The 17,289-nt window shown below is 37.0% G+C and overlaps 1 protein-coding gene across 1 annotated transcript in view; it reads left to right on the top strand.

Moving 5' to 3' along the window:
* LOC121855480 overlaps nucleotides 1-16,889 on the top strand; it is a 179,957-nt gene extending 163,068 nt beyond the window's left edge. Inside the window, exons 12-14 of the mRNA XM_042350455.1 lie at nucleotides 5,055-5,319; nucleotides 9,096-9,278; nucleotides 15,796-16,889. Of these exons, the coding sequence (XP_042206389.1) occupies nucleotides 5,055-5,319; nucleotides 9,096-9,278; nucleotides 15,796-16,209 (862 nt within the window). The 3' untranslated portion in view covers nucleotides 16,210-16,889. The remainder of the gene's footprint in view (nucleotides 1-5,054; nucleotides 5,320-9,095; nucleotides 9,279-15,795) is intronic.
* Nucleotides 16,890-17,289: the final 400 nt, after the last annotated feature.

Here is a 17,289-nt window from a genome sequence, read left to right as displayed (position 1 = left end):
CTTAGGTAGTATATACGGTACCCGCGTTTCAGTGTAAAGTGTCGTAATAATAAATGGTAAACAATTTGCCTTCGGCACTCGTGTTTCATGCACGGCGAGCCTCAGTTTATAGGACGTAGAGCGTTTTTAGTGAAGGTTTTGTTGTTCCATTACCCTCAAAAACGTGGGTCGAACTATAAACGAGGAATATCGTAAATTAACGATTTCTTGGTCAAAAAACCAGGGTCGACCTATAAACGAGGGGAGGTTATAGATGAGTATATATGGTATTTTAATTAATGTTTCTGAATTTAAAAAAATATATCTACCTATCAGTGGTAATAAAGTTGAAAACATAAGGACAGCCAATGTTGTTGTTGTGTGTGTTTTTTTACTTGGATGATGAAGGTGTATTTAAATTTGGAAGATTTTAATTTTGTGGGGTTTTTACAGTCTAAATGGGTATCCAAATATGAGAGCCTACTGTAAATAGGTGTCCAAATATGAGAGCCTACTGTAAATAGGTGTCCAAATATGAGAGCTTACTGTAAATAGGTGTCCAAATATGAGAGCCTACTGTAAATAGGTGTCCAAATATGAGAGCCTACTGTAAATAGGTGTCCAAATATGAGAGCCTACTGTAAATAAGTGTCCAAATATGAGAGCCTACTGTAAATAGGTGTCCAAATATGAGAGCCTACTGTAAATAGGTGTCCAAATATGAGAGCCTACTGTAAATAGGTGTCCAAATATGAGAGCCTACATATAAAGAAACAAACATTCCTGCATTTGAGACCAGCAGACAACCTTTAGCAATTCCTCAATAGATGGCGGTGCCACACCACTGCCATTAGTAAACAAACCACACAGCAGCAAGGGTTTTTTTTTTTTCCAATATATCAACAGTATTAGTTAAATCAATAGTTTTATAGTGCTGTATAGAGAATACTTGTAATTGTTAAGTACTGTAATGAGGTAACAGTCTTTGTAAGGGGTTGATTTCAAAAACCTCTGCTACAACTCATCGACTAGCATCCTGGAAGACGCATGGTAATTTTCGAGGTATATTTTTGTCATAAAAAGTGCGTCTTTTAAGCCGAAAAATATGGTAGATATATTCACATATTCTCTTTCAGTGAAGATGAGCCCAGGAGGGTGCAGCGACATTCACTGAGTGACTTAAAGGCAAGGGATAGTCATAACGATCTAAACGACTTCACAAAGAAAATGCGTTTTGGTCGCCATGCTGACCAAAGGTCGTATAAGAAAATGCCCCAATTCAATAAATGAGACATAAAATAAAAGCCACTACTGTACTTCATCACTGTGCTATTAAGTACAAATACCGTATATAATATCCTCGCGGAGGTGAGTATTTCAACAATTAGAACACAAATTAACGGCGCTTTCCTTTGAGTACATTTATAGCTGAAGCGCCAGGCAAGAGATGAGGATCGTGATGCGCATAGTGGGGGGTGAAGGAGGGGGTTTGAGAATTGCAATTAAATGCCAGGTAGCGACATGTCCTAATATTACTTATTAAGTAATTATTAGATGTTTTAATTGCCTGTATGTTGGCCTGGCGAATTGGCTAGGAATTAACATACCTAGGTAGCATTGCTGAGCGTTGCCTTCGAGCTATATCACAAAAACTGTTTTTTAGAAAAAAACTGGTTTTTTCTTAATTTATAATTTTATATTATATTATCTTTATTTCTAAGCCACACTAGAGTATCATGAATTTTCTACAACTTTTATAGCATTAATGTTCCAGAAATGGTTGTGAAATGTGGCACTGTGTGCGTGCATACATGTGTGTGTGTGTGTGTGTGTGTGTGTGTGTGTGTGTGTGTGTGTGTGTGTGTGTGTGTGTCACTAAAACGGCTTGAGTGGCAAGTCAGCCACTCCACACACTATCACTTTCCACACAAACACCCATGCTCTTCATATGTCTTAGTTTATAGTTTTATATTATGTTTTATATATTTACGTATATTATATTAGCTTTATTTCTAACTCACATTAGAGTTTTGTAGCGATTTTTCCACAACTTTTATAGCATTACTCTTGACTTTTAATAGATGTGGAACATAACCTAATTTTTACTATAAGATTAAGTAAACAAACATTTGTCCCCCGATTCATCCGGACATTTGCCAAATCCGGACACCCTCTCCCCCCTAATTGTCCGGAAGTGTGAGGGTTTACTGTACTGTACACAGGGAGACTTACAGTGTGTACTGTACACAGGGAGACTTACAGTGTGTACTGTACACAGGGAGACTTACAGTATGTACTGTACACAGGGAGACTAACAGGGTGTACTATACATAGGGAGACTTACATTGTGTATTGTACACAAGGAGACTTACAGTGTGTACTGTACACAGGGAGACAAAAAGTGAATATTGTACACAGGGAGACTAACAGTGTGTATTGTACACAGGGAGACTAACAGTGTGTACTGTACACAGGGAGACTAACATTGTGTATTGTACACAAGGAGACTTACAGTGTGTACTGTACACAGGGAGACTAACAGTGTGTATTGTACACAGGGAGACTAACAGTGTGTATTGTACACAGGGAGACTAACAGTGTGTACTGTACACAGGGACACTAACAATGTGTACTATACACAGGGAGACTAACAGTGTGTACTGTACACAGGGAGACTAACTGTGTACTGTACACAGGAAGACTAACAGTGTGTACTGTACACAGGGAGACTAACTGTGTGTACTGTACACAGGGAGACTAACATTGTGTATTGTATGCAGGGAGACTTATAGTGTGTACTGTACACAGGGAGACTAATAGTGTGTATTGTATGCAGGGAGACTTATAGTGTGTACTGTACACAGGGAGACTAACATTGTGTACTGTACACAGGGAGACTAACTGTGTATTGTACACAGGGAGACTAACAGTGTGTATTGTATGCAGGGAGACTTATAGTGTGTACTGTACGCAGGGAGACTAACAGTGTGTACTGTACACAGGGAGACTAACATTGTGTACTGTACACAGGGAGACTAACATTGTGTACTGTACACAGGGAAACTAACAGTGTGTGCTGTGCACAGGGAGACTAACAGTGTGTACTGTACACAGGGAGACTAACAGTGTGTACTGTACACAGGGAGACTAACAGTGTGTACTGTACACAGGGAGACTAACAGTGTGTACTCTAAACAGGGAGACTAACAGTGTGTACTGTACACAGGGAAACTAACAGTGTGTATTGTACGCAGGGAGACTAACAGTGTCTACTGTACACAGGGAGACTAACATTGTGTATTGTACGCAGGGAGACTTATACTGTGTACTGTACACAGGGAGACTAACAGTGTGTACTGTACACAGGGAGACTAACATTGTGTACTGTACACAGGGAGACTAACAGTGTGTACTGTACACAGGGAGACTAACAGTGTGTACTGTACACAGGGAGACTAACAGTGTGTACTCTAAACAGGGAGGCTAACAGTGTGTATTGTACCCAGGGAGACTAACAGTGGATGTTTTACACAGGGAGACTAACTGTGTGTACTGTACACATGGAGACTAACAGTGTGTATTTTACACAGGGAGACTAACAGTGTGTACTGTACACAGGGAGACTATCATTGTGTAATGTACACAGGGAGACTAACAGTGTGTACTGTACACAGGGAGACTAACAGTATTTACTGTACACAGGGAGACTAACAGTATTTACTGTACACAGGGAGACTTACATTGTGTACTGTACACAGGGAGACTAACAGTGTGTACTGTACACAGGGAGACTAACAGTGTGTACTGTACACAGGGAGACTAACAGTGTGTACTCTAAACAGGGAGACTAACAGTGTGTACTCTAAACAGGGAGACTAACTGTGTACTGTTCACAGGGAGACTTATAGTGTGTACTATACACAGGGAGACTAACAGTGTGTACTGTACACAGGGAGACTAACAGTGTGTATTGTACACAGGGAGACTAACTGTGTGTACTGTACACATGGAGACTAACAGTGTGTGCTGTACACAGGGAGACTAACAGTGTGTGCTGTACACAGGGAGACTTTTAGTGTGTACTATACACAGGGAGACTAACAGTGTGTACTGTACACAGGGAGACTAACAGTGTGTATTGTACACAGGGAGACTAACTGTGTGTACTGTACACAGGGAGACTAACATTGTGTATTGTACACAGGGAGACTATCATTGTGTAATGTACACAGGGAGACTAACATTGTGTACTGTACACAGGGAGAATAACAGTGTGTACTGTACACAGGGAGACTAACAGTATTTACTGTACACAGGGAGTACTGTACAGGGGAGACTAACAGTGTGTACTGTACACAGGAGACAACTGTGTGTACTTTACATGGAGACTAACAGTGTGTATTGTACACAGGGAGAATAACAGTATTTACTGTGCAGGGAGACTTACATTGTGTACTGTACACAGGGAGACTATCATTGTGTAATGTACACAGGGAGACTAACATTGTGCACTGTACACAGGGAGAATAACAGTGTGTACTGTACACAGGGAGACTAACAGTATTTACTGTACACAGGGAGACTTACATTGTGTACTGTACACAGGGAGACTAACAGTGTGTACTGTACACAGGGAGACTAACAGTATGTACTGTACACAACTAGACTAACAGTGTGTATTGTACACAGGGAGACTAACAGTGTGTACTGTACACAGGGAGGTTAACAGTGTGTATTGTACACAGGGAGACTAACAGTGTGTACTGTACACAGGGAGGCTAACAGTGTTTATTGTACACAGGGAGACTAACAGTATGTACTATAACAGTGTGTATTGTACATAGGGAGACTAACAGTGTGTACTGTACACAGGGAGGCTAACAGTGTGTATTGTACACGGAGACTAACAGTGTGTACTGTACACAGGGAGGCTAACAGTGTTTATTGTACACAGGGAGACTAACAGTATGTACTATACTTAGAAACTAATTAGTTGACACATAGAATTCAGATATTGTCCATATTTGAGTGATTAAATTTAAAACACTCACTTATGCTGTTTTTGTTACCACCAGGAATGAGTGCCTTCAGTTTACAGCCGTTCGACAGACCAGATGGGAACCAGTCATGGAAGGTCCTCCGGCTAGTTCCCCCGAGTTTGATCGCTGTGTCACTCCTCTTTGCCTGCTGTCTTCAGGGGAGTTAAATCCATTGTGGAAGGAAGTTGATGTTGCTGGAGTGGTATTGAGGGTGGGGCTGTTGAACAAAGGGCTTCAGTTGGTGCACATTGTTGATCACCACATTAACATCCTCACTCTCAAGTTCTGGGGAGGTCTCAAGGTAACCATAACTTGTCTAACCGATATTGATTCACAAATCTTCACCATACTGTTAATGAATTTAACTATTTGATTAGTAAGGATGACTTACATATAGTAGTCCCTCACCAACCATGGAAGTTAAGTTCCTGAAATATCCGGTGGTTGGCCAATCTGCGACTGGCAAGACTAAACTCTAATGTGAAATAGGGGCTTAGGTTCCATGGCCGCGAATAACACTCGTCAGAGCTGCAGAAAGACTCTCGGCCAGATTGAAAGGATACACCAGGACTGGTTTGATGAAAATGACCTGGCAATCAATGTACTCATTAATGATAAACGTGCTGCTTTAACCAACTGGCAGAATAACCCTCAGTCTCGGACCAAAGTTACAGTCGACCCTCGTTAATTCGGACCCCTTTAATCCGGATTTCGGATAATTCGGACAAAATCTGAACTTTTTTTTTTTTTTTTTTAGGAATATTACCTCAGGACCTTAAGCTAAAATGCTGGTCCACCCACTGCTGGGATAAAACACCAGCGTGTTTTTGGTTAAATGTAACATCTCCACCACTAGTGTGGGGGATGCAACTTTTAGCTTCAGACATGAAAAATATTTACCATTTACTGCCAGTAAACAATGGAAACGTAAAATATGTACAAATTAGTAATGAAAAGTTGTGCAGTTCCTTCAGCAAATGAAGCTCATCAACTTACAATAGGCTAAATTACCTTACAGCGTGTTTTCAGTAGTCTATGTTGAAGTTATTTGCACAGGCTAACTTATCATATCATATACGGTATCACAGTTCTCATTGATCTACAAAAAATACCGGTAATAAAAATCTTTTCGATATTTCACACTTAATATAATACCCAGTAATCTACTTCAACCTCCCATTGTTTACAACGACGCATGACGCACCACCAGCTGTTGAGTATCAGCTAGACGGTACACGTGTTTTTCGAATCGTTTTCAGTTAAAAACTGTTACATCACATGTATATTTTACCTTAACTGTGCCTGAATGAATATATTCTCGGAAATAAATAGTAGTTTTGCTGAAACGTGATATATTTTAATGTAAAATAGGATAAAATACATGACGAAAACAAAAGATTTTACCTAACCTTCTGATGTTCAAGAGATGTTACTCGTTTTTGTAATAGTTTTTGGTTAAAATACTGTTATATTACAATGGTATTCTATTCATACTGTGCTTGATACAATGCATTCACAGAAATGTAATAATTTTTGCTGAAATGACGTAGGTATTACAGTGGAAAGTGGGATAAAATCGTGACGAAAACAATGACTTTCGCTTTCTTTCGTTCAAAAGATGTTACCATAATCGCTTTTCGATTGGTTTTCAGTTAAAAAACTGTTGTATTACAATAATATTCTATCCTAATTGACTTGATTAAATACTACGATACCATATTTCTGAATATTTTCATTAAAATCCATCCAAATCATTTTCCTTGTCATCGTCTGCAGCACCAAACAGCTTCTCCCAGTCCTCTCCTTGAACAGGGCTAGAGGGTACGTGTTTTTCGAATCGTTTTCAGTTAAAAAACTGTTACATCACACATATATTTTACCTAAACTGCGTCTGAATGAATATATTCTCGGAAATTAATAGTAGTTTTGCTGAAACGTGATGTATTTCAATGTAAAATAGGATAAAATACATGACAAAAACAAACGACTTTACCTAAGCTTCCGATGTTCTTGAGATGTTATTCGTTTTTTTAATAGTTTTCGGTTAAAATACTGTTATATTACAATGATATTCTATTCATACTGTGCTTGATATAATACATTCACGGAAATGTAATATTTTTGCTGAAATTACGTACGTATTACAGTGGAAAGTGGGATAAAATCGTGACGAAAACAATGACTTTCGCTTTCTTTCGTTCAAAAGATGTTACCGTAATCGCTTTTCGAATGGTTTAGTTATAAAAAACTGTTGTATTACAATAATATTCCCTCCTAATTGACTTGAATAAATACTTTAATGGAAATATACAATATTTTTGTTGAAACTACCCACGTTTCAGTGTAAAGTGTCATAATAATAAATGGTAAATAATTTGCCTTCGGCACTCGGTGTTTCAGGCACGGCGAGCCTCAGTTTATAGGACGTAGAGTGTTTTTACTGAAGGTTTTGTTGTTCCATTACCCTCAAAAACATGGGTCGACCTATAAACGAGGAATATCATAAATTAACGATTTCTTGGTCATAAAATCAGGGTCGACCTATAAACGAGGGGGGGTTATAGACGAGTATATACAGTATGCAAGGCTAAGGACAAACTCACTGCATTTTCTTTGAAATATAACGCAATATTAACCCCTAAATCGGTTAATTCGGACAATCGGCTAAAACGGACACCCTTCCCCCCCTATTAGTCCGAATTAACGAGGGTCGACTGTAATACCTTCTGCAAGAAGAAATCGACGGCCTAGTGCAAACTTCGCAATCTAAAGCACGATTGGTTTAAAAATAAAGCATGTGAAACACAAAAATTTGCAGATCAGCACAAGATGCGCAAATTTTTCAGTTCCACAAAATATTTTATGGGCCAATCACTCGTGGCGTAGCCCCCCTCCGCTCATCCAACAGTAACTCCCTAATTAAAGACGATGAAAGCATCCTTCAGCGCTGGAAAGAGCACTACCATTCACTGCTCAAAGGAAACACTGATGTGGATGTCCTGACTACCTCTGAAACTCAAAATTCAATGCTATGGTGGGTGAAATGGTATACAAAGTAAAAATGGTGGAGATCCGGATTATGCTGATGAGAAATCCGAGGGTGGCAAGGGTCTACTGTACAGGTGCTCCTCTACTTACAAACAAGTTACGTTCCTGAGGCTTGTTTGTAAGTCCAACTTTACTCCTGTGGATACCAAACATATTGTAAATATTGAAAAGATTATGGATATTTAGTACAGCTATACCCTTTAATACAGCCTTAAAACCTGGCTCACTGTTCTCCTCTCAGGTTATGTTTGTTCTATCTGGAATTTTCTTCAAAATAGTCCAGTCTCATCCACATTAAACACCTGTTCTGGCAGGTAACCCCCTTCAGTGATGATGTTTGTATCTCTGAAAGTTTGCAAGTTGAACATTCTTAAGTAGAGGAGCACCTGTATACTATTTTAAAACTAATAATTTTTATTACAGTTTGTAGCTACAGTTACAGACAAAATTGTCTGAACACTTGGCAATATCTGGCAACATCTGCTTGATTCGTTTATATCTTTGACAACACAACATACATACTGTATATCGTTTCTCACTCTTTATTTATTTTTTTCATTTTTTATTTGTTTATGGCTATTAGTATTATTATTTTTGTTTTATTTTTTATTGAATTCTCTATTGATTATTAATTTTTAAAAAGTAAATACCCAAAAATGTTACTTGAGTGCAGTTATCAAGTAAATTTATTTAGTTACTTTACAACTCTGGATAACAGTGGGTGACATGAGTGAAGTGGATACAGATGTACAATGATGTCATGAAGAAGTGAGTGTGGTGATACACCCGCTGATAATCAACATGACAGTCTTAACTCTTTACCCCTTCTGTGTTTAATGATATGGTTGTATCTTAAAGAGCTTTGGTTATAGTTGGAAGGAGACACTTCTGTATGGCAACTGTCAAAGCATTACAATATATGGGTTTTAAAGACTGTAGATTGAGAGTGGGTTAATAATATGAGTCATCCACTTTGATATCACTCATAAAATGCAATTTCTGAATTAAAATACATTTTTTTCATGTCAGGAATATGGAGTGGAGAATATCGTTGCAATTGGGTCTGTGATATGCGTGTTGAATGGTAACTGGCGTGGGCATGCAGGTGGAAGGTTTGGAAGCATCCATGTTACAGAACTGACCTTCATTACCTCTTCACCACGAAGCGCCCACCTACTTGAAGCTGTTGCTCATCTGAAAAACAGTATAAAGGTGAGAATTCAGGATGTCTACAGTGTAACAGAAGGAAGCTTAGTGATTTGCATATTTCCACCCACTTGTGTTTCCAAGTACTGTATCTCCAGGGGTTATGAAGCATGAGATCTCATATAGTCGAGCAGAGTTTTGATAAGCACTGAATCCTTTGGGAGAAAACTTGTAAACCTGGTGCCACAATGGTCCCTAATACAACCACCATTCTGAATTTGAATGGGAGTAAAAGCTACTGAGCATCTAGCTTGCAGCTAAACACTAACTGTATGAAAAGTATGACTGACTTTTGGTGATGTAGCTATTATAGGTTACTCATATCATACCTCGCTCCATCCTGTACAGGAGATCCCCAAGTTATAAACAACTCTGCTTATCAAGGTGATCCCATTACAGTACAGTGGTCCCTCGGTTAACGATTTACCTTCCATAAGATTCTTAACTTCGGTTAACGACCAATCCCTCGATTAACGAGTTTTTTATGAGCCGACTTCAACAGGTTTTCGCTTGCATTTGGCGGTCCACCAGCTGTAGTATTAGTCCGCCAATACAGTAATCGGTTTTAGGGCTTAAATTCCTTACTATTTTAGTAAATATCAAGAAGTTTATACTATTCAATAATTTTAAAAGTATAATATTAACTTTTTTTGTCATTTTAACAATTATTGAACATAATTGAAGGTAAAGAAACTAGTTTCTGGCGTGCCATCCAGCCTGTTAACACACCAGACAGGCGTTAGTCTCTCTCTGTTTTCAGTGGAGGTAACATCTTGCTTGAGACTCTCTTCAACTAAACGCTTTTTTTCTGCGTTTCCAAGCAAATTATTGGTCATTTTGAAATATATTTTACATATTGACAATATATAATGCAGTGCAGTGTTGATTTAAAGAAAATAATCTTGAAATACACCAAGAGAACTAAAATTTTATGGGTGAAATGGTGCCATGGGGTGATTTCTCTTCCACCCCAATGCCTTCTCTTCTTCCTTCTCCTCCACCTCCATTCTAATTCCCATCATCATCATCATCATCATCATCCAGGAGCCTTCTACATACACACCTCAAAGTAAGTGTACTTTTCTACCTTTTTTGTTGAATTTAGGCAATTTTCGGTGAGCTGGAACCAATTACCCAAAAACCCATTGAAACAATGGTTTCGGTTAACGAGCAACCTGCTTGAACGGATTGTGCTCGTTAACCGAGGGACCACTGTACATTATATATTGAGCACTGTACTAACCCCCAGGTAGCTTTAGGGTGGGTAGTCGTCAAGGTTAATAAAACTTTTTTTTCTGCATATTATTTGCAATTTGTGTTATGTATCATTTATGGATTATAATTATATTAAGGTTTTTGCAGATAGAGATGGGGTGTATTCACATTTTATTGCAAAATTAAGATGATGCTGAGTTACAAACAAACTGAATTATGACTGGATCCAGGAATGTAACCCATTCATAACTGTACTGTTGTGTGTTGACTCTCAATGCAACCTGATTTGTGATTCATATACAGTATGTAAATTTGCCTTGCATGTACAGTAGAACGTCGATATAACACGAGATAGGTTCCAAGAGAGGTCGCTTTAAACCGAATTCGCACTAAATCAAAGTGTTGTTTCAATGAAATAATTTAGTTTGGTACTTGAAAGAAACACAAAATACTAAAAAGACTGAGAGTCTGCCCAGATGCACATCAGCCCATCTCCTAGAATAAACAAAACATTGTTTTTTTTAATTATTATGTTAAAAAAAACACTCATAAATCAACAGCTAAAATTAAGGGATGCGAAATGGTCTGTTTACTGGCTGGGAAGATGGGGGGGGAAGGGAGGTGAGGTGATATGTTTGACAGTTGATGCCAAGGTCTAGTGCTTATTTATTTATCAGTCCTTAAGAGTGACTTAAAGTTTTTATCCTATAAAATGTCACTGAACTGACATGGGAGAATATAATTAACATTGCTGGAATTCTTATATGATAGTGATTAATTTAAATATAAACATGCAATAGTTTGCACTAGACAAAATTTTAGTACCGTATATCTTGGCCTATAAGGCGTCGGGGTGCATAAGACGGCCCCCCCAAATTTCCATTTAAAAAGTAGCTTTTGAGCTCTATTCGCTGTATAAGACCAGTACCCCAAATGTGACACTTACCCACTGACTCAGTAGTCCTTTACCAACCATCCTTGGTTTTTTAAAATAAGGCCAATTCACTTCAAGTAATGTCATCAAATGTTACCTGCTGGTGTAGTGTAAACACTAGTGACGTCACTGAAGCGTCTGCTATTTACCGGTAACTGGAACTAATGTCTGTGTCGAGTAAAATTTTTCCATTTACTTGATATATATATATATATATATATATATATATATATATATATATATATATATATATATATATATATATATATATATATATATATATATATATATATATATATATATACATATACATACATACATACATACATATATACATATATATATATATATATATATATATACATACATATACATACATACATACATACATACATACACATCATACATGCAGGCGTGCCGCTCTCACCAGACAGTCAGGTCATATTAGTTGTTGCCAACCTCCCTGAACCACTTCTCCCACCGAGTATCAACAGGTTCTGCCAGAAGTTAAATTTCATTTGGGATAGGAATGGAACCAGTGTTAAACAGAGGTGAACATTGGTGAACAGTACTTGAGTCAGTGAGAACAACTCAACAGTAAAAGTAGTATTCAAGTTAACCTTCACACAGTGAGGTCCCAGGTACCCAGTGATGCGGCCCGTGAGACCAACAACCCGCGATGTGTTAATCCATCTCTGATAGGAAGGCCTGGGGCCACACCTCTTACTCCATCTATGAGGGAATTACTACACCACGTCAAGTCCCTCATAACACCATCTGTGAGGGATTACTACACCACGTCCTCATAACACCATCTGTGAGGTTACTACACCACGCTCAGTCCCTCATAACACCATCTGAGAATTTCTACACACGTGAGTCCCTCATAACACCATCTGTGAGGATTACTACACACGTAGGTCCTCAACACCATCTGTGAAATTACTACTCCATGAGGTCCCTCATAACACCATCTGTGAGGGAATTACTACACCACGTGAGGCCCCTCTAACACCATCTGTGAGGGATACTAATGAGGCCTCCTACACCATCTGTGAGGGAATTACTACACCACATCAGGTCCCTCCTAACACCATCTGGGAAAGTTACTACACTACTGTTTCTGTTCCTACATTAATCTGAATGTTCACTGTATGTTCCTTTACCTTCAATGCTTTGGTTAAACCACCAATGTAATATAAGTCATTTATGTCCAATGTATATTTTCAGCCTTGGGCTGCAGAACTTCAATAAACTGTTTATTATTATTATTACATACATACATACATACATTACATATATACAGTTAACCTCACTTTAGTTAATGTAACCTAAATATCTTCAGTTAACAAAAAAAAAAATATTTTCTTCACTTACACTATCTGTCAATCAAAGTACTTACCTTGCCTCCTCTTTCTTTCAACCGCTACAAGTCAGTCTCAACCCTACCCCCACCAATCCTCCCTTCAAGAGACGTTGGGGTGAAAAAATTTAGATTTTAACATTTTGTATTAAATAATACCTCAGATTAAGTTAGATAATATATTGACATTGCTGATTCCTTGTAAAACTAGGAATATTTGAATATAACTGCCATATATTTTGCCACAAAACATAACATACTCAGATTAAGCATTTTATCTAAAAATTTTATGTCTAATGCAAAATATATGATGTTTATATTCAAAATGATCACCAAATTGTAAGAATTCCAGCAATGTAAATTATATTCTTGGCCGGGTAATTTGTATGAATTTGGTGAGCTAAAATAAAATCTTCAGTTAATAAAATAAATATTCTTCACACGGTAACAGATGGTCGCGGTCGTCGGTCCCTCCTCCTCCCTCCCCCCCCACCCCCACCAACGCCCCTACTAGATAAATGTGTGAATACCAGACTGTTTACCTTTTTAGTAATAAATAATAAATCAGACTAGTTAGATATTATAATTGACATTGCTGGATTCCTTGTAAGATCAGGGAATATTTTGAAAGGCAATATCATATATTTGCACAAAAGATAACATATTTACTCAAGAGTAAACATTATATCTAAAATTTGTATGTCCAATGCAAAAATCTATGATGTTTATATTCAAAATGATCATCAAATTGTGTTAAATTCCCAGCAATGTAAATTATATTCTGGCCGGATAATTTAAAAGTGAATTTCATGAGCTAAATTAAAAAATTATACTTCACTGCGGGGTAAAGGGGCACACCCACCGCGAAATGTGAGCATCCTAAGTTCTGGCAGGCACCGTTGCAACGCGGGAAACGGAAAATGTGACCGTAGTGAGGGGTTGACTGAGTATATATATATATATATATATATATATATATATATATATATATATATATATATATATATATATATATATATATATATATATATATATATATATATATATAGATAGATAGATAGATAGATAGATAGATAGATAGATAGATAGATAGATAGATAGATAGATAGATAGATAGATAGATAGATAGATATAGATAGATAGATAGATAGATAGATAGATAGATAGATAGATATATATATATATATATATATATATATATATATATATATACATGCATGCATGCATGTATGCATACATGCATGCATGCATGCATGCACACATACATACACACATATATATATATATATATATATATATATATATATATATATATATATATATATATATATATATATATATATATATATATATATATATATATATATATATATATATATATATATATATATATATATATACAACAAAATATATGTAAAAAAAATAAATGTTAAATGAATTATTTATGGTGCATTAAAGTACTGGTCACTTCAGACACAAAGACGGGCTATAAATAGCCTTCTTTATCTCCCCTCCATCTCACCCTGAGCCAGAGGGAAGGGGTGGTGGTAAATAACATTTGTTTACTTATTTTCCACTTACTTGAAATAGATTTACCGAATTATTTGTTTATTTATTTAAAAGTCATTTACTGAATATTCTATGTAAAAAATATATTTTAAATTAATTATTTATAGATACCGTAAATATTATGATCAGTAAATATATGGTATTACTGGCCACTTCAGACACAAAGACGGGATAAAAATAGCCCATCCCCCCCTCTTCTTACAGCTGCCAATGGGAAGCGTCTTGGTAATTAAATTTGATGTTTATTTTCATTGTCTAATTTATCATGTATCAAAGTAATATTACTAAAAATTTTGTAGGTAGTAGGCAGCTACCAAACAGGTAGATACTACCGCCTGGGTAGATATTGGAAGCATAATGTGTTGTCTAATGGTAGACCCTGCTGCCATATGGCATCACGAAAATTGTGACCAAGTCCCAGGTTCAGCGCTGACCTGACTTTCTGCCTCATTTACACACAATTGCAGTTTGAATTGTTCCTCTAACTTTGACAACACAACATACATGCAGTATATTATTTCTCACTTTTGATCTTTTTTGTACTTTTTGTATTTATTTATGGTTAGTTACTTTAAATAAGGCCAATTCACTTCAAGTAATGGCATCAAATGTTACCAGCTGGTGTAGTGTAAACACTAGTGACGTCACTTAAGCGTCTGTATTTAACTGTCAGTAGTTTCAAGAATTAATGAAGTCATTTACTGAATATTCCTTGTAAAAAAATAAATTTTAAGTATTATTATCAGTAAATATACCGATATGCATTACTGACCACCTCCACGGCTAAAAATAGCCCAATCTCGCGGTCACTTTCCCTTTCTTGTCTCCTCACTGGCAAATGGGGGGGTGCGTGGGGAGGGGTGTGTGATGATAGCTGTGTTTATTACAGGGGTATAATTCTCTTTTATGGTATGTTAGACAGGTTTATAATACATTTTTATTATTTTAATATACCGGGAATCTTAATTTGAATCCAGCTTGCCAAACGTAAGTTTCAGTATAAAATAATTAGTGGTAAGACCTTGTGAGTGGCTTACGATGTTTCCATCACCACTCTTGACAAACTAAACCACAATATTTAAGAGGTAAGAATTTTATACTTGGTGGTTTAGACGACCCCCTAACTTTGGGCAGATTTTTTTAATGTTCAAATTCCTCTTATAAGCCGAGATATACGGTAATCATTTAGTACATTATTTTGAGTACATGTACAGTACAGCTTTGCCCTTAGGGCAGTGTGACGTGCCCAGAGAAACATTAGGCACAAAATTTTAAATATGATGTGCCAGATTGACTCGCACAAAATAGGAAAGACTCGCTTTAAATTAAAACATTGTCCTTTATTGTGGGTGTTACTTTAAATCAATGATCTTAAATTGAATTACTTTAAATTGATGTTCTACTGTAGTTATAACCTCATTAATGCTTCCTTTGATTTGCAGGACATGAAGAGTTTTTTGTATGAGGGCGATATGAAACTAGACGGACAATTTGATAGTCGTGCATTTCTCGCTGAACCTACTTCTGCAGCTAAATGTTTACAAGGAAATATAGGTGACCAGGAATTAGTACATCACGAGAGCACTGATATTTCCAAACAAGCAGAGCGGGACGGCACAACAGATCAGAAGCCTCTCTGTGCTGTAAATGGTGAGGACACTATAAACCCTAAAATGAAGCGGTTGCAGCAACGATCACAGGAAATACGCAGTAAACTTAAGGTCCTGGGACAGTACAGAACACCGTCCTCCCTGCGGAGACTTCATTCGCCGCCTACTGTAGGGGCTCGTAAGCTTTTCCAAGCTCCTTTCAAGCAGCCACAAATTTTTGATGGTAAAGGTGATAAATGTGAATGATTGTGTCACTGCACAGCTCGGGTTTAATAATTGGCTGCTGATTTGAGAGGTAAGTACTTCTTCAGTAAGACTCTGAGCATGAAGACTTAAGCCTAGTCAAGTTTTAATGTGATAAATATTTTTGAATCGGTTGGATATCTAGAGAAAGCCTTAAAGCTGTTACTTTGCAACCTAATGATATAGTATGATTTCTGAAAATTGTGTTATAAGAGATGCTATTACTTTTGTATGGAAAATTTTATTGCTTTGAATAAGTGTTACCATCTTGTGACATGTGTTACATGGTTTTTGTGTTGCATGTAGGAGATTATCAGAAATGTTGATGCATAGTATACACGACCTGGTCCCTGAAGTGTACAGTACATGCTCCTCCTCCTGTTATGGTGCTCCACAACCTTATTTTTTTAAATACTTTAACAATTGTTAGTACAAAGTATACAGTACTATCAAGACTTTAGAACGAGAATATGATCTTATTTTTTCTTACTGCAATGAATACTGTTTATTAGTTTTTATCCATGTTATGTATAGTTTAGTTAACCACAGGTTATTTCTCCTACTGTAACTATGTAATATAAAGCTCTTTATACTGCAGGATGGCAGCTCCACTCAATAACAGGAACCACTTCACAATTTATTTATTTTTTCCCCTGAAATTTAATAAACTGAACTGATAGATATTATCATCTTTCATTATTTCTTCTTTGACCTTTATATCAATGCTAAGCTGATGTGCTAACGAAATTTTTTAAACAAATCTTTACATCCTTTTCCTGGTATGATGATGGGTTTGGACAGACTCTGATTCCCTGATTCTTAGCATGAGAGTCAGGTGGACACTGGATACAGTTGCAGTACAGCATATGTTAAGGCAACACACATTTAGTGGGGTGTGTGGAGAGTTATGCAGTACCTGACAGTAGTCTATATACAGTGAAACCTCGCTTTACGCTGTCAATTGAACCCACGGAGGCCCGCGTAAAGCGAGAAACGCATAAAGTGAACAACATAACATATGGGATTAATTGAAATAGAGACTGGGCCGACCCCCAAACTCCACTTTTTCCAGACACACGTTTT

This window comes from Homarus americanus, unplaced genomic scaffold (genome assembly GCF_018991925.1).
Source record: "Homarus americanus isolate GMGI-L3 unplaced genomic scaffold, GMGI_Hamer_2.0 scaffold48406, whole genome shotgun sequence".
NCBI lineage: Eukaryota > Metazoa > Arthropoda > Malacostraca > Decapoda > Nephropidae > Homarus > Homarus americanus.
Note: the sequence above shows the minus strand (reverse complement) of the source record. Positions and strands in the feature narration are given on the sequence as shown.